The sequence below is a fragment of the Taeniopygia guttata genome, chromosome 24, assembly GCF_048771995.1.
Source record: "Taeniopygia guttata chromosome 24, bTaeGut7.mat, whole genome shotgun sequence".
In the NCBI taxonomy this organism is placed as follows: Eukaryota; Metazoa; Chordata; class Aves; order Passeriformes; family Estrildidae; genus Taeniopygia; species Taeniopygia guttata.
Window position 1 is genome coordinate 1,205,271 of NC_133049.1, and position 18,462 is coordinate 1,223,732.

The window sequence follows — 18,462 nt, forward strand, 5'->3', positions numbered from 1 at the left end:
AGGTCCGTGCCGAGAGCCGCAGGGTTCGCAGAGGGCTGGATGCTCCAGGGCCGGGTGAGGCAGGAGGCAGCGCAGAGCCCCGGGGCAGCGGGGAGCGGGCACAGAGCGGTGCCAGGGCACTGTGGAGGAAGGGGATTTTTACCATGGGGCAGAGGCGGCTGCCGGGCTGGATTTGGGGTCAGGGCTGCCTTGGCTGCCTCCCTGGGCAGGACAAACCGCACCCACGGGGCTCGGGGGCATTGACGGGGCTCGGCACCCGCGGGCACCCACGGCGGGGCTGGCAGGGCACTGTGCCCATCGCAGAATGTTTTGTGTCCCCAGTGCCGTGACACGGCCAGAGGTGGCTCTTTGCCGGCCGGGGCGGCCGCAGCAGCGCCGGGGTGACCACTCCCCCTGCCTTTGAATAGCAGCCCTGCCTGAGCACGATGGTATTTCCATCCTCGCCGCGGACTGCTCCAGGTAGCTGCGAGGAGAGCGGCCACAAGTGTGCGGAGCCGTGGAGGAGAGAAAGCTTTCCCCCGGGTCTTTCAGCTGAGCCGTAAGTGGTGGGGGAGAGGCTCTTTGAACTCTTCTGGGGGTTGGAGGTACCTGTGGACGTTTTCAGGACACCTCAGATTTGGTTTGTGGTCATTTACTTTTCCTCTCTCAATTTCCAGTTTCGCCCAGTAATTGATTTGTGTATTTGCTACCGCAGGATCTTCTGTAAATGTCTCAGACGATGCTTCCCTTTAAAAATTTATATATATATATATATATATATTTAGTACATACATTTTATATGGACATTTAGGAGAACATTATTGTTTTCCTCATAGAGGTGGAAGGCTATGCACTGGCATTAGTACAGTGAATTAAATTTGCAGTTCCTTTGCTGTTCTGAATTGTAATTCGGTTTTGGTGTAATATGGTTTGGTTTTGCTGGGAGGGAGGGCAGATCCAAAGTGCCCAGGGTGGGACAGACAGACCCGGGGCTGATTCCTGCTTTGCAGGGATGATTGGAAGGATTTGCTATGACCCCTCCAGGTGTTTTCCATGGTGATGCCATCCCCTAAAGGTCCCAGAGTGCCACAGGTGCCAGCATTTGCTTTTGGGAGAAGCTGGAGTGTGGCAAGAGCAGGGATGTGCTGCCATTCTTTGGGAAGAGCAGAATCCTGCCCCCGGCCAGGGCAGAGGGAATTGTGAGTTCCTGAGGAGCCCGGCCAGGGCAGAGGGAATTGGGAGTTCCTGAGGAGCCCGGGCAGGGCCTTCCCCCTTCCCGTTATTCTGTAAATCACTGCTGGCCACTCATGCTGGGGTCCCCTTCAGCCTCCCCTCCTGTGCTGCCAGCAGGCACCTCGGGGTGATCCCTGCTGCTCCTGCCCCGCTGCTCCTGTGCAGCTCTCCCCTCCTGTCTGTCAATAATGCTCTGCCAGGCCTGGGTATGGGGCATTTTCTGCTTGCCCAGCGACTGGAGGTGTGTGGAATCCCAAGGTGGTCCCCAGCACTGGGGTGTGTGTGTGTGTCCCTTGTCCTCAGGCTCACCACGGAGCTCTGGGGGAGGGGACCGTGTGCCCCTCAATATCACAAAGCTCTTTCCTGCCTGGCAAGATGAGGGATGAAGAACAGAAGGGAACCCCCCCCCCCTTCCCCGGTGGTTTGGGGCGCTGTGGAAGAGCGGGGTTTGGTGGGATGTTCAGAGCAGGTTTGGGAGGCTGCTCCAGGTGTCCTGCTGAGGGTCCCACAGGGATCCTGGGGGATCCCAGCTCGCTGTGCAGCCCTGCCCAAGCCCCTGTGCCACGGGAGAGGCTGGGCTCGGTGGGATGGGCAAGGTGTGAGAGGGCAGGGATCTCCTCTGCACAGCGGGACACTGCTCCTGTTCATTCCCCTTGTGCTCTGTCCAGGCTGAGGGCCTGGCCCATGCATTGTGCCTGAGCTCACTGCTTCGCAGAGGCAAATTCGTGAGTGAAACAAGAGCTGACCTAATTAACCCTCCCTTCACATCCTCCTGCAGTTGCCAGTGGCTGCTGTGAGCCAGGGCAGAGCAGGGTGATTTAATGGCAACAGCTCTGGCATCCCACCTAAACCCTCTCCTGCCTGACCCGTGCTGTCAGCTCGCTGTGCATCTGCTGGGGGCATTATCTTCTCTTAATTAGCAGCTGAGTAATCGATGAATGAGCAGAGAGCAGGAGAAATGCAGAGAAAACGCAATTTACTCCAAGCACAGAGAGCCAGGGCTTTGTGAGACCGGGCCAAGCTTGAACCACCCCGGCGCTCTCCCACGGCCGCGGTCACCCATCCCAGCCAGAGCTTGTCCAGCCAAACGGGAAAGCTCCTGAGATGCCCTCAGATCTGACAGGCACCGGGGGAGGGAAGAGCCCCGCGCTGGAGCAGCGGGGGATGCGCTGCAGGCGGCCCCTGCCCCATCCCCGCGCTGATCCCGGACGGGCTCGGGGCTCGCATCCCTGGTCTGACCTGGGGTTTGCATCCCCGACTGACCCGGGGTTTGCATCCCCGTCTGACCCGGGGTTTGCGTCCTCAGCCCGGCCCCGGGGCTCACATCCCCGGTCTGACCCGTGGCTCACATCCCCGGCCTGGTCCCGGGGTTTGCATCCTCAGCCCGGCCCCGGGGTTTGCATCCCCGGTCTTATCCCGGGGCTCACATCCCCAGCACGGCACCGGGGCTCCCATCCCCGGTCTGACCCGGGGTTTGCATCCCCGGCCCGACCCCAGGGCTCACATCCCTGTCTGACCCGGGGCTCACATCCCCGGTCTGACCCGGGGCTCCCATCCCCATCTGACCCGGGGCTCACATCCCTGTCTAACCCCGGGGCTCACATCCCCTGCCCGGCCCCGGGGTCCCATCCCCGGCCTCGCCCCTCACTTTCCCCAGGCACCTTCTCCGGCCCTTTCACATCCCGCAGGTTCGCAGCGGGTGCAGAAGGGCCATTGCTGCTCTGTTGTTACCGCTGCACCTCCCACTGCCCACCCTCTGCCCCACAGCCTGCGAACACTCTAAAGTTGTAAAATCCTAAGAAATGTGGGATTTCGTGTGGCCAATCTGTAAAAACCATGGCAGAAAGCACAGACACTCCTGCCCACCGCTCCTGCCTTAGGGATGCTCCCTCTGTCCGAGGCGGTGCCAGGGGCTGGTGAATGGGAGGAGGTTTCTAAGATGCCAACAGATCAACATCCCCTTCTCCCCCGGAACGGGCTGGCAGGTGGCCTGGCAAGGCCCGGATCGGATCGCAAGGGTTAAAGCCTGGCGGAAGGATGTCATTGCCCCACCCCTCAAAGATGATAAATTATTGCTCAATGCAAAAATGGAGTGGTTATCACTGAGCAGCTCTGGGTCAGCCAGAGGAGGGTGGGGGTGTGGCAGGGGCTGCTGCAGGTTCCTAAAGCCTTGATTCACCTTCTTGAAGCCAGAGATATTTTGGTGGGGTTGCTGATGCTGCCCCTTCCTGCTGGCTTCTCGTTAGACCCCATGAAAAGGAATTTTCTCAGTGTATTGGGAGGGAGAAAAGCACCTGAACAGCGTCTGGTGGCTGTGCCAGGTGTGCCACCCTGCAGTGACACTTCCCTGGTGCCGGCTGGGGCTGGGGGATGTGGGATGGAGCTGAGTGTGGTACAGCAGCTCAGAAACTGGGGACCAGTCGGAGCCTCAGGACTTTGCAGCAGAGCCATGGAGGGAGCATTAAACTGGGAAACAGAGATGGGACGTGACTCTGCCACTGGGAAGTCAGTGGGGCATCGCTCCACTTCCCTCTGCAAACATAAAAGTGAACAACAAACAACAACCGTGAAAATACTGTGAAGTGTCTTCATATATCCAACAAAGCTCACTTATATCTAATGTTCTTTTTAAACTTCTTCCCATCTTCTACAGGGGAGTGTGTGTTAATCATGAGCACAAACAGCTTTTCCCTTTTTAAACCAAGCTTGATAATTGACTTAAAATTAAAAAAAAAACCACCACCAACAACAACAATAACAAATAAAGAAAACCCAACAAACCCAACCTTGTAAAAGAGGAGGGATGGATGTTGAAATGAAATTAAAATTTTAATTTAGTTTAGAAATGACCCAAGAGTGTAATAGCTTTGGCTGGTACTTGATCAAGTCCCAAAATAAATGCTGTTTCTCCCACACATGTTTTCACAATAGGACAGGAATAATAAGAGCAAACAATAAGGCTGAAGTCAAGCTGTTAAACCATTAAGGATTTTACCAAACGGTTCAGATTCCCCTCTATTTACTAGCATCTCTCAGCAAGCTGTGGCTCTGGATTATCTTGATGTAAATCTGCAGTGATTTCCTCAGTTTCAGCCAAATTACCTGCCTGGAGAGCTCCAGCCTGGAGTGGAGCTCAGCTGAGCTCCCCGGCAGCATCCAGGGGAGGAGAGGAACTCTGTGGGCTCCTCTTAGAGGAAGCTGAAGAGAAGCGAAATATCGCTCAGCCATCAGGGAAACTTGCTGACAGTGAGAGATGTTTTGGGCTGTGAAGTAGTTTCCTTTGGGAAGTGGTGGAAGTTCTGTTAAAATTAGCCTGGACAAAGCACAGCAGAGCTCCCTCTGTGCTGTCCCTGCCTCGTTTTCCACACTCGCTTTTCCGGAGCACAATTATTCCATGCACAGGATCTGCTCACCTGCCTTTTCCAGCAGGGCGTGTCACCTGCTGGGTGCCATCCCTGCCATCCATAGTGGGGGCTTGGAGTGGTCCCTTCTGGGATTCCATAATTCTAGGTCCTTTTCACCGCCTCCAGCCTGTGTTCTCTGCCCTTTAACCACTCTCACCCACAAAACCGGTATCACATTGAGGAACTGGTTTAATTTGTGTTTAACCAGGACTTCTCTTGAATCCACAGAGATGGGCATGCAAATTGTTGCTGAGTTTTGTGTTGTGTTCCTGCCCCTCTCTTGTGCTTTTTAACAGCTCAGTTTGGAGGGGAAGAGAAACCAGAAAGCAAACGGGCTCTAAATGTCTTGGAGCTGCTGTCTAGAGGTGCTAATTCAGCTCTTGCAGGCTGGTGAGGAGCTGCTCTGCAGCTCTGGTTGAATCCTATTGTATTCCTTGTTGCATGAAGCCTGTCCGGGTGTCAGGAAGGGTTTGGTGCTGCTGAGCTCAGCGCACAGCCACGGCCTCCAGCAGCAGCGTGTGCTGGAAGGTTCAGCCTGAGAGAGATGCAAAGAACAGCCAGCGAGGCATGAGCGCGGCGCTGAGAGCTGCTGCAGCCGAGGTGCTCCACCAAAGGGGAGAAAACCCCAAACCGAAGCCCAGCTGCTGCTGCAGCAGCTGCAGAGCAGAGAGCAGGGGATGCTGTTTGCTGCTCACCCTTGCACATGTGGGTGTCGCTGCGGCAGGTGAGCAGCCCCGGGTGAGCAGCCCCGGCTCCCTCTGGCTCCCTTCCACCCTGTCTGTCCTGCCTTGGTTGGCAGCATCAACCTTTGCTTTAGGGCACAGGCCAGCCCGTGTTTGCCTGAGATGGTGCTGGAGCTCAGGTGTGTGATGGGCTGGGATGGAGCACCTTGCCCTGTGTTAGGGGTGCCCTTCATGCCAGGGATGCTCCACCCTGGGAGCGCTCAGGGCCAGCTTGGATGGGCATTAAAGCAGCCTGGGCTCATGGCAGGTGTCCCTGCCTGTCGGAATCTGAGGTATTGATGATTCTGAGATTGTAGAAAGTCTCTGTCTGTCAGCCCCGCTGCCAAAGCAGAAGCCATAATTGGTCTGTGCTGTTTCAAGGTTGTTTATTCTGTTTATCTCTAACATGTTCTGCTGCCCTGCCGCAGCTCTGTCCTGCAGGGCAGCGTGTGGGGCTCTGCCCTCAGTGGGATGGTACAAACATTAAATACCACAAACTACCTGTGCTGGATTTACAATAACGTGCCAATATCTGTCACCTACGTTGGACAGTGTGTCCCCAGCCTGAACCAACAGAAAAATGCCAACACCACAGTGAAACATGGAGGGCATGAAGAAGGAGAAAAAGGACAAGACACACCCAATTTCCTCCATCTTGTCCCCTTTGAACCCCTAATCTAGAATCCTAAAATTTTACTTTTGCACCCGTGCCACACTTAATTATTACTTATATCAAACACTCAGAGCTGATAATTCATCCTGTAAGATTGAAAACTCTTTTCCATGGACAGAGATCACAGCCAGTGTCTCTGGGGGCTCTGTCCAGGGGGGTTCCTGACCCCTGCCAGGGTCCCAGCCCTGCCAGGGCAGACAGAGGGAAGCTCTGCATTCCCACACCTGCCCATGGCAAAGTGCGTGGGTAGTGAGCTTTAAGGTCCCTCCGAACCCAAAGGTTCTGTGCTCACTCAGCTCGCAGCAATGGGCTCCGTGCACTCGGTCCCAGCTGCAGGGAGATTGAAGCTGAGGCGTTTTAACGCCTCGTTGGGGCGGGCTGGCAGGGCGTGCACAGATGCTGAGATTAGTTAAGGCTTCTCAGCCACACGAACTCGCACTCGATGTGGTTTTGGGTACAGCACAAAGAGAAATAGGCTGGTTGTTCTTCCACCACGTAGGGGTAGTTTTCAGTCTTGTGAATTAAAAAAGAGAAGTTTGAAAAAAAAAAAAAATCTGGTGTTCGAGGCAGAGTTAGTAATAACGAGCAGGAAATGATGATGATAATTTAATACTGTGCACATGCAGGTGTTTTGTGTTGGGCCATTACTCACAGGGCACGGGGGAGATGCTCTGGGGGTCCCTGTTTGCTGAGGCGCTGAGTGAGACACAGCCAAAGCAGCTTGCCCTTCCCCGGGGGTGGAGAACTGCAGAGAGGTCCAGCAGCAGCAGAACCCCCGGGCAAGGACCAGAGGGAAGGCTGGAGACGATCCCAGGGCCTCCAGGAGATGTGTGGTGTGGAACTGGAGGCTGGAGGTGATGTGGCTGTGCTGGTTCTGCTGAGAAGAGCTGAGCACAGAACATGTGGAGCCTGACGAGGGAGTTGGGAAAGGAGCTCAGCCTGAGGAGAAGGAGGCTCGGGGTCCCTTTTTAAAACAAGCCTGGACGTGGCACTGGGTGCCAGGGTTTAATTGAGGTGTTGGGGCTGGGTTGGACTTGATGACCTTGAAGGTCTCTTCCAGCCTGGTGATTCTGTGAATTCTGGCTCTGCCCAGCTCCCTGTAAGGAGGACATCCAGGAGGAGTTCCCTGTTCTCCCAGGAAGCAAGTGACAGGAGTAAAGGAAACAGCCTCAGGCAGCACCAGGGGAGATTTAAGTTGGATATCAGGAAAATTTCTTCACTCAAAGTTTGCCAAGCACTGGCACAGCTGGCCAGGGCATGGTGCAATCCCCTTCCCTGGAGGTGTTCCAAAAACGTGTAAAGTGGCACTTGGGATAGCGGTGGGCCTGGCAGTGCCAGGTTAAGGGTTGGGCTGGATGGTTCTGGGATTCTGTGGTAAGATCACTCAGCCAGGTGTTTGCAGCTGCAGGGCCACAGCCCAGGGCTCTGCAGGAGTGCAGAGGGGCTCCCCAGGAGCCGGAGCTGTGTCCTCAGGGAGGCTGAAACAGCTCCTCAGCAGGCTGGGAACAGCCATTCCCATGGCTCCAGGTCCCATCCTGCCCCGGCCAGCCCTGCCCAGCCCAGGCTGTCCCCTTCCTGTGTCCTCCCAGCACCCTGGGGTCACATCCCCAAACACAGACGGTGCCTTGGCCCTGCTCCATTGCCATGGAAGGGAGAGACCCCCACAGCTCTGACAGCAGAGCCACGCTGCAGCTCCCAGATGGGTGCGGGGATGATTAAAACTCCCAGCTAATGAGCAGCTCTGGCATGAGGACTTGCTCAGGAGAGGGAATCCCGTGTGAGGAATTCCACGTGGGACTCAAGGCAGCGATTCAGTGAAGGAAACCTAAACTCACGTGCAAAACCAGAGGGTTTGTCCTGACAGCGGCAAAGTTCTTTGTGAGACAGACTGGGCCTGACAAAGCTTTCACAGGAAAGGTGTTGATCTCAACAAACTGCCTTTTTTGGTTTTTTTTTCCTCTCTCTTAAAACAAAAAAATTGGCAGACATTTCCCACCAATTCTCCAGCAAAGGAAATATGATCTCATCTTCCCTCAGAGCAGCTCCCTCAGCTTGCAGGTGATAATTCATTCCCCATTGTCAGGCTCTCCCCTGGTCACACTCCTGCATCTGGGTGCTGCATTGTTAAAGTGACCCCTCTAATCACAATATTTCCTAATAATCCAGGTATTTTTCCTTTTAACTTTTCCAGCCTAAACTCCTTAAGGTGACAGTCTGCTCCAAGCTTTATACAGCTGTGGAAAGCATGGGTTTAGCTGGTGCTGTCAGATTTTATGGCATGGAATCTAATGCCCCTCTCCATTCCTGCAGGCATCTCCAAGATGATGAGTTATTATATGGACACAACCATTGGCAATGCAGCTCCTTATCCTTTGGCTTGGCCTGGAGTGATGGTAAGCAATGATGGACAGGACAAGGGGAATGGCCTTGCACTGAATGAGGGTGGGCACAGATTAGATTTTAGTACGAAATTCTCCCCTGGGAGGGTGGGCAGGCCCTGGCACAGGGTGCCCAGAGCAGCTGTGGCTGCCCCTGGATCCCTGGCAGTGCCCAAGGCCAGGCTGGGGCTTGGAGCAGCCTGGGACAGTGGGAGATGTAGGCAGGGCTTGGAGTGAGACAGTCTTTAAGGTCCCTTCCAGTCCGAATCTCTCCATGCCTCTATAAAATCACGAACTGGGGCTGGTTTCCCACCCTGGCAGTTTTCTCTCAGGCTGCTGTGATTTCTCCAGCCCTGGCCCAGCTCAGTGACATCTCCTGAGGATCCAAGGTTTTAGTTCAGGGCAGTCCTGAATTCCAAATGTTTACCCAGAGCTTCTCTGACCCTCTGGAGCCTGCAAACCTCCCCTGGAAACGGGATCCTGGGTGGGATTTCCCGTGCTGGCGTTGGGAGGATTGTCAGGGGCAGCACTGTCCCTCCCCTGCTGACTTCCCCTGGGAGCAGTGGGATCAGCACGGAGCAGGGCAGCGACTGGGAAAGGTGCCCCTGGTTTCCTGGAGTTTGGGGTGCTCTGGTGCTCCCTGGGATCAGCCCGGAGCAGGGCAGTGACTGGGAAAGGTGCCCCTGGTTTCCTGGAGTTTGGGGCGCTCGGTGCTCCCTCTCCCCACCAGCTCTGCTCTCTTTGCAGCTGATGGCTGCTTGTGTGTAATAAAGGTGCAGTGTGATCCTGGGACAGGTTGGGAAGGGATTTGAGCCTTTTCTAGGAAAATCAGATCCATCTTTAGGGAAATCTGATCTATATTTCAATAAAACAGAGAAATATAATCAGAGAAATCAGATCTCTACTTAGAGAAATGACTTTCTAACCATTTGTCCAAAGAACTGCTGAGCCTTAGAGGTCAGATAAGCTCTGGGCTGACACCTGAGGTGGCACAGAACTTGTGCTAAAACGCAACATTTTCCCCAAATTGGGAAGAAAAGCCCATCCTGAGCCATGAAATATTCCCAAGGCAGCTTCATAGCTTTCCTTTAAATGGTTCCAAGCAAGCATTTGGCTTTTAAATATTGATTTGCCATCAAGGAAATCTATTCCCCCCACAGGGAAATGGTAACAATGATAAAAAATTCAAACATCCTGCATTTATTTATAGGTATGTGCATAGTATTGTGCTCTTCTAGGGAGACAAACAATTAAATGCAATGTATTTATTGTATGCTATATATGTATTTATGTATGCATCCATGGTAAATATATATATAAAATATACACACAGATGCACATAATAAATATGGTGTGTACATATATATACATAAATATATATGTATAAAATAGGTGTGTACAAAGTAAAATGAAAATTACATCCTGGAATCATTTATTAAAGCTTTGTTCCCAATTAAAAAAAAAAAATCTATGTTTCTAAATACCTCTCCATAATGTATTTTCTTTATAAAGTACAAATTTAGCTTCATATACAATAAAAATAACTGTGGAATTTATACAGAGTTATAAGCTAGAATTACATAGGTGTGGGTGTATAAATTCTTATATCACCCATATAATTAGTACATCTATAATGCATTGTGTGTTAGCACATAATAATACAGTATATTATGTAATGTTTGGGTAATAATACATTGTGTTATATAAATTATATATGCATCTGTACATTTCATATGAGGCGTATAACTCACATACCCGTGTGTGCTTGCCACATGTATAAACATATCTGCGGACACACCAATAAAACCAATGTAAACAACCCAAATAGAAAGAAAATAATCCCAAATAATACCCCTATAAATAGGAAGAGGAATATAAATATGACATAAATATGACTCCCTGTCAGTGCCCCCCCTGGTGACCCCACACATTTTGTGGGGTTTTGGGGCACACTGCTGCCTAAAAATGGCATTTCCAGCTGTGGGGAGTGGAACAAAGCTCTGCCACCGAGGTGTCCCCATGGAGACCCCCAAGCTGCAATCCTGCCAGCCTCAGCCTCACCCTGACCTTCACTTTTCCCTCACACTGCTGTAAAAATGCCCTTTTTGTCTGGCACCCTCAGCCAGCTGAGCTGGATCTGCCCGACAGGACTGGCTGCCTGATCCTGGGGCAGCCCCAGTGCCCCCGCACATTTCGGGGTGCAGCTGCCCTGACGGTTCCCTCTGCTCCCTGCAGAAGCCAGGGCTGCCCGGGCCCTGCGAGGATCCCTGGGGGACGTGTGGCTTCCAGGCCTCCTGCTGCCAGCCCCGGCCCTGCTGCCCGCTGTGGGACGAGCCCGCCACGCAGGAGGTGCCCACCGGGCTGGAGCACTGCGGCACGGGTAGGGCACGGGGTGGGATGTGGGGCGGCACGGGTAGGGCACGGGGGGGCACGGGTGGGGCATGGGGATGGCACGGGTGGGATGGGGGGATGGCACGGGTGGGACAGGGGGTGGGATGGGTGGGATATGGGGTGGGACGGGTGGGACACGGGGATGGCATGGGTGGGACACGGGGATGGCATAGGTAGGACGTGGTGGTGGCACAGTTTGGATATGGTGATGGCACGGGTAGGATACAGGGGTGGCATGGGTAGGACATGGAGGTGGCACAGGCTGGATATGGAGGTGGCACAGGTAGGACACAGCAGTGGCACGGGTGGGACATGGAGGTGGCACAGGTTGGATATGGAGGTGGCATGGGTAGGACATGGCAGTGGCATGGGTAGGACATGGAGGTGGCACAGGTAGGACACAGCAGTGGCATGGGTGGGACATGGTGGTGGCACAGGTTGGATATGGAGGTGGCATGGGTAGGACATGGAGGAGGCACAGGTAGGACATGGCAGTGGCACGGGTGGGACATGGCGGTGGCACAGGTTGGATATGGCAGTGGCACGGGTAGGACATAGTGGTGGCACGCGTAGGACAGGGGGTGGAACAGGTAGGACACAGGGGTGGCACAGGTAGGACACGGGGTGGCACGCGTAGGACAGGGGGTGGAACAGGTAGGACACAGGGGTGGCACAGGTAGAACAGGGGGTGACACGGGTAGGACAGGGGGTGGCACAGGTAGGACACAGAGGTGGCACCTCCCCTGTTCTGGGGCGCTCGGAGCAGCCTCAGCTGGACAAACAAGCTGAACCCCGCCAGGCTCTGCTTGCTGTGTCCCCTCCAAGCGTCGTTCCAGATTTGCTTTCTGCCCCAGTCCTGCCTTCATGTTCTGGGGTTTTTGCCCTTAGTGCCACCCTCAGGAACAGCATCACCAGGCTGGTACCTGCCCTGATGGTGCCAAGGGGCTCCCTTAGTGAAGGTTGGCCCAGAAAGCAGAAAAAACCCTTAAATGTGGAGGTTTTGTGTCTGTTTTCCTCCTATTGAAGTGATGCTGAAGGATGGGAGCTTCCTTCTTCCCTGCTGTGCTGTGGGAGTGCTCCTCTCCCCTTTCAGCTGGTGGTTTTGCTGGTTTTTGGGATTTTGAAGTTCTGTTCAGCCCTGCTTGCTGCTCCCTGCCTCTCTGGGAGGGTCCCGTGGGCAGGGTGCCCCTTCCAAGCTGCTGGCTGCATCCTCTGCACTGCTCCTGCCCTGTGCAGGACTGATGGCGTGGCTGCTGCTCAGTGCCTGTGCAAGGTGGCATCCATGGAGGCTTGCAAGGAAACTGGGATTCCCAAATTCCCATTCCACCCTGCTCATAACTCGGTGCTTTGCACTGGCACAGCGTGCCCAGAGCAGCTGTGGCTGCCCAGCCCTGGAAGTGTCCCAGGCTGGGACCCTTGGAGCAGCCTGGGATGGTGGAAGCTGTCACTGCCCATGGCTGGAGGTGCTGCTGGATGGGCTTTAAGGTCTCTTCCAACCCCGTTCTGGGATTTTTTGATTCCTTGGGAGATTGGTGGTCACCAGAGCTGGAGAGGAGTGGCCACGCTGGGCCATCAGCTAAAGCACCTCCCTGCCTGGACCTGGCTGAGGCCTCCTCCTACACCTTTAGAGTTTGGAAGCTGCTAGAAAAGCACCAGATTCTTGCCTCAACAGATGAATTTTCATGCTGAGCTTGCACTTTGGGCCCTTCCTTGTGGTGTGGAAGGTGGGGTGGGATGAGATGAGCTTTCAGGTTCCGTGGAAGGCAGCCCAGGCTGGGATTGCAGGAGTCTGGATGAGCAGCTGGCAGGGCAGGTGTTCTCTGGGCTGGGCTGGGTGGGGAGGGAGCAGCTCAGGGCTCAGGTACCCCCAGCACAGTCTGCCCACAGAACCAACAAAAGAGCTCGAGCTGCACAACGTGACCTTTGCCAAGGGCCAAGATGAACTTTATGTTTCACTTCAGTCCTGCATGAGCCTGTCCTGAAGCACTTAAATGCCAAGTGAGCTCCCCTGTGGCACTGCTGCTCTCCTGGGAGTGCTCCTGCTCCTTGGTGGTGCTCACAGGCCCCTGGGCAGGGAAAGCACTGATGTCCAGAGACTTTCTGCAGCTGAGGAGCTCAGCAGAGCCACTGACTGCCGGGTCAGATGTACACTTTGACATCTCGCCTTGGCAAAGCTTCAGGCATTTGGCTTTTTTTCCTTTCTCTTTGGTGAGCACTTGATGTGAGCAGGAGATGGACACAGAGAGCTGTGCCTGTGGCTGGAGCAAAGCCCCTCTGCTGTTCCCAGGCATCCTTATTCCAGCTATTTGCTCAAGTCCTGTCAGTGACCTCTCTCAGCATGATGTCAGCTCTGCTCTGATGAAATCTGCCCTGGCAGCATTCGGATTTGCTCAAACATTTTACAAATCTGTGCCTGGAAAGTTTTTTTAGGGTTTTTTCCCCCAACCCTCTCCTGTTTTGTGTGAAAGTGCTCTCTCCAGGGACCAACATATCTGCAGCCCAGATCTTCCTTACTCCACCGTGGCTCTGTGAACTTTCTCGTTGGAGAGGCTGGAGCCTGCCTCAAACATTAGTGAGGCCAGGGAAGGAAATAGAAGCTGTTGCTGTCTTCCACAGGTTTTGATTCAGCTTTTAATGAGTTGGGATGAGCAGGACAGGCCCCTGGCTCTCTTGCAATACCTAAAAGTTACTTTTCAGTTCTTCCTGTTGCAATGCAAGGTGCTCTTTCTCTGATTTGTTTTTTACTGTTGCTGGTTCTTCAGTCTAGAGCAGTTTCTAATTTTAAATGAGAGGAAACTCTTATTTGTATATGGGGCCAGGAACAGCCTTTCATTTCTCCTTTGTGTCTCAGCTGCACATGAAAACCATTTGTCATCTATTCTTCTGCTGCACCAGAGGCTATTTTGGTTTTCATGGTCTTGATGTTGGTGAAAGAAACAAGTCAACAAGGAAAATGCAAGTGTGAATATATCCTCCTGCAATAGAAACCCACAGCATTTCTAAGAGTTTGAGGGCTGCTTGCGTTTAGGGAAGATGCTTTGCCTTTGAAGCTTGGGCAAGTTTATTTACACTGTGCTTGAAGCTGATAAGATAATTCTGTGATATGGATAAAGGAAAGCCTGATGTGGATTTAGCTCATAGATAAAGCAAGAAGGGGTGGAGTTTTTTTGCCTTGAAAGGCCAACATTTGAAAATGGACTGGAGTTCAGTTTTATTTGTCAGCTTGTACCACAATGTGTGGTGCACGTGTTGGGAATGTCAGTGCCCAGGGATCACCAGAGGAAGGAAAGGCCCAGCCCAGATGTGACAGAACAAGGCCATCCAGAGAGGAGCTGCTGGCTGCTCATGGACAGGGCTCTGCTCCTTGGCACCAGCTCTGTAAAGGCACTGGACTGCTCCATCTGCCACCCAACTGCAGATGTGCCTGCCCAAAGCGCTGCTGGAACGATGCAGAAAGCCACACCTAGCACCTTACGGTGAATCCATAAGGAAAGAGGACCCAGTGTTCCTCCCTGGGAATAGTTTTTGGATTATACAAGGTTAGGTGTGAAACTGGAGTGGAAGAAAAGATTTGCTAGTGGAATTATCAAAGTATTGTGGGGCTCTGGGTAACTTGATCTAGGGGGTGGCACCCTGCCCGTGGTGCAGGGGCTGGAATGAGATGATCTTTAAGGCTCCTTTCCACCCAAACCACCCCGGGATTCTGTGATTCCATGACAATTTCAGCATGGACACATGGTTTTAGGAGCCAAGGCCACTTTTACAGCCCCTTCTACTCAGAGTGGATTTGTTTTCTTTACTGATAGGGGAGATAAAACTGTTGTTAATGGCAATGAGGGATGGAACCACTCTGACTCCAGCGGAAGAAGTTTCTACAGCTGTTGTTCTGAATTAGCTTCCTTGGACTGAGGGCACTCCCACCTTTTGGGTACTCCTGAAGCATTTAGGGGAGTGCTCCTGGCTTCGCTGAAAAATGAATCACAGAATCCCAGGGTGGCTTGGACTGGAAGGAACCTTAAGGATCACCCCATCCCAATGCCCAGCGACACCTTCCACCAGAGCAGGTCACTTTGAGCCGTGTCCAGCTGGCCTTGAACAATCCCAGGGATTTTCTGGAGAGCAAAAAGCTGAGCTGGTGCTTCATGGGCATCAAGTCCTCTCAGCCTGGGCTGTCCTGGTGCTGAGCTGGTTTGGGCAGACCCTGCAGCTGGAGGAGCACCTGGGTGTGCTCTGTCCCCACACCGAGCAGGGCTGGACGCTGTGATCCTCCTCCCAGCCCGGCTCCCAGCCCGGCCGGGGTCCCACGGGGCCACCCACACCCGTGGCCAAGCCTCCTGCCTTTCCCCACGTGTCCCCTCCTTGCCTGCTCCTCTCCCGGTGGAGAACCCCGCAGGAAAACCTTTTCTGTGAGCGCTTTCTGGGCCCTCTTCCAGGCCCACGCTCGGAGGAAGGGGGCTTGGGGAGGAGGAGGAGGAGAAGGGGGAAGGTAAAGCTGACCAGGCTCAGCCCGATGGCTTCTCCAGCTGCAGAGCATTTTCTGAGCAAAGATTTTTTTTTTTAAATCTGCTTTTTTTTTTTTCATGTCCTTTTATCCTATTTTTAACTGCGGCCTCCTTCCTTTTCTCAGCCTCCTCCAACACTTCCCCCTCCCCTGTGCTGCGCTGCCTCCCCCGCACGCTCTGGCTGAGATGAATGGGCGCCTTCTCACAGGGCACGCACAGCTGCTGCTCCTGCCTGCAGGACAGCCAGTCCTTCCCTGGGCTGGCCAGGATCATCCCTGGGCCAGCCAGTCCTTCCCTGGGCTGGCCAGTCCTTCCCTGGGCCAGCCAGTCCCTCCCTGGGCCAGCCAGTCCTTCCCTGGGCTGGCCAGTCCTTCCCTGGGCCGGCCAGGATCACCCCTGGGCCGGCCAGTCCTTCCCTGGGCCGGCCAGGATCACCCCTGGGCCGGCCAGGATCACCCCTGGGTTATCCAGGATCACCCCATGGTTATCCAGGATCACCCCTGGGTTAGCCAGGATCACCCCTGGGCTGGCCAGGATCACCCCTGGGTTATCCAGGATCACCCCTGGGTTATCCAGGATCACCCCTGGGCCAGCCAGGCTCTCCTCACCCTCTTTAACAAACCAGGAGCAGGGACATGCAGGATGTGCAGGAAGGTGAAGGGAAGCAGGATGGGGGGAAATCAGGGTGAGCCCCACGGGGAGGGAGGCACTGGATGGGAAATCATTGCATGGCTCAGAGAAAGCCCTGCACAAACTCCTGCCCTTCCCAGCCTGCTGCAGCATTCCCTGATCCACAGCTCTCCCAGGCCCAGGGCTGAGTGAGGCTGCTGGGCTCTGTTGTCACCCTCTGGCCTCTGAGGTGACACAGCCTCTCTGGCTCTGGAGCTGTTTAGGGCTGAAATGGAGGTTTTTCACTTTTCCTTTGTGGACCTTTGGGTGCTCCATGGGCTCCAGTTAAAGGCCAGTCTCAGCTGCTGTGCTGGGACACTCTGGGCTGTTGAAGGACACACATCATTTTCTCTGCTAAGGGCACTTTCCACTCTGTTGGTGGAGAGAGGAGATCCTTCCATGCCTTGGGAAGGATTGCAGGGCTGTGGGACGCCTGTGGTGTGTCTGAACCTGCTGGGAAGCACGAGCAGTCCCTGCCTGGCTCTCAGGCCGGTGGGAAGTGCAGTGCCTGGCTCCTGAGGATCCTGGTGTTTCCCAGGTGAGGAAAACACACCCAGGGGTTCCCGTGACACTCAGAGCTGCTGGGACCTGCTGCAGCTCAGCACTTGGAGAGGATTATTTGCACTGACTGAGGCAACAGAATGACAAAAATCCAGACTTTCAGTTTTCCATTTGTTTCCTGCCTGACTCTGGAAAATTCCCTGTGCTGCCTGTCCAAGACAAAGCCCCAGGGAGCTCCCTGTGCCTCGGTCATCAGCAGAGAATGAGCTCAGAGCTCTTTTCCCACTTGAGCTGCAGAGTCAGCTGGGGATGAGGGATGGAGCTGGGAACAGGGCGCTGGGCCCCGGGATGAGGCTGGGGGAGAGCTGGAATGTCGGTGTGTGGGTTTTGGGAGCAGCCTGGAGATTGCTGGGGTTCTCAGGTATAACAAGGGGGTGGGAGCTCAGCAAGAGGCAGAGCTCAAGTTTGGGAGCTGCAAAAATGAGCAGCAGCACTGAGAGCTCCAGTGTGCCTTGCGGGAGGGACAATGGGATGTCTGGGAAGAAGGGATCCGAGCCACAGCCTGCCCAGGGTTTCGGGGATACCTTGAGGCTGCCTGCAGAAGAGACCTTGTTTTGGGGTGCCCTTGGAGCAGGACTGAGCCCTCTATAGGGATGGAGTGAGCTGGATGTACCTGCTGATTTTCCAGAGGAGGAGGAAACCATCCTGCACCACCAAACACCTCAGACAGACCACGCAAAGCACAGCTTGGGGGAGGCGGGGTGTGCTGTTTGAGCTTTCCCAGGAAAATTTCTCGGAACTGTGACCTGTGGGGACACTGGGCAGCACAGCACCCTCCCCAGAGGGTTTGGCTGCCTGTGGCCTGCCCTTGTAGCAGCACTTAGGGGGCTTTGCTGGGCTGGTGAGGAACCGGGTAGGTAGCAGAAGTGAGGAGAGATATTTGGAACAGGCTTCCCAGAGAAGTGGTGGAATCCTTGTCCCTTGAAATGTTCAAAAAAAGTGTAAATGTGGCACGGGGGACACCGTTTAGTGGTGGACCTGGCAGTGCTGGGGGAATGGTTGGACTGAGTGATCTTAGAGGGTTTCTCCAACCTTTAGGATTGTCTGGTTGTGTTTCCTCCCTGGATGGACAGTGGGATGCCAGGAGAGCACAGCAGGGCGGGCAGAGGGGCTGTGGGGAGTGGGGAATGCAGGACCCTGCAACAGCCTGATCCTTTCAGCTGCTGGCAGCTTGGAGCACTTCTCTCTCCCTCCAGATGTTCCTTGTGTTTATGGCTGCTGGAGCAAGAGCCTGAACTCTCTCATTAATGCGTTTCTCTCTCTCTCTCCCTCACATCGAAGCCAGGAGTCTCAGCTCTGGGGCTGCAGCTGGGAAGGAGCAGGGGTGAGGGGTGGGAGAGGGGAGGGAGGTGTGCGCCAGCCTCCCGTCCCATTCAGCTCCCCCTCCGCTTCCCTCCCCCCAGTCCTCCCAAAATACACATGCCCCGCAAAAAGAAAAACACTGGCAGATTTTTTATTTCAGAAAGTAAACACTTAGGCCATGGGGGTCTGGAGGTTATGGGAAAAGAGGAAACCATTGGGCTAATCAGGCCGGGACACACTTCCCCTGCTGAAATAAAGCAGAAATCGCTGCCTCACAGGGCGCCGCTGTGGTTAACCCTGGGGCTGCCAGTGCCACGGAGCGTTTTCCCTCAATCCCTGGGATTTGGTGCCTTGTGGTTCACTCTGGTGCTGCCAGTGCTGGGAGCTGAGCTCTGCCCACTCCTTTTCCATCAGTCCCTGGGATTTGGTGCCTCTTGGTTAACCCAGGGGCTGCCAGTGCCATCCATGGAACGTTTTCCCTCAATCTCTGGGATCTGGTGTCTCTTGGTTAACCCAGGGGCTGCCAGTGCCATCCATGGAACGTTTTCCCTCAATCCCTGGGATTTGGTGCCTTGTGGTTCACTCTGGGCTAGCAGTGCTGGGAGCTGAGCTCTGCCCACTCATTTTCCCTCAGTCCCTGGGATTTTG

General features: G+C 54.4%; 1 protein-coding gene across 1 annotated transcript in view; it reads left to right on the plus strand.

Moving 5' to 3' along the window:
* Positions 1-425: 425 nt before the first annotated feature.
* The window catches only part of ETS1 (ETS proto-oncogene 1, transcription factor), an 80,702-nt gene continuing 62,665 nt past the window's right edge, over positions 426-18,462 (plus strand). The window contains 4 exon segments of the mRNA XM_030290856.4: positions 426-442; positions 444-538; positions 8,322-8,404; positions 10,625-10,769. Of these exon segments, the coding sequence (XP_030146716.4) occupies positions 426-442; positions 444-538; positions 8,322-8,404; positions 10,625-10,769 (340 nt within the window).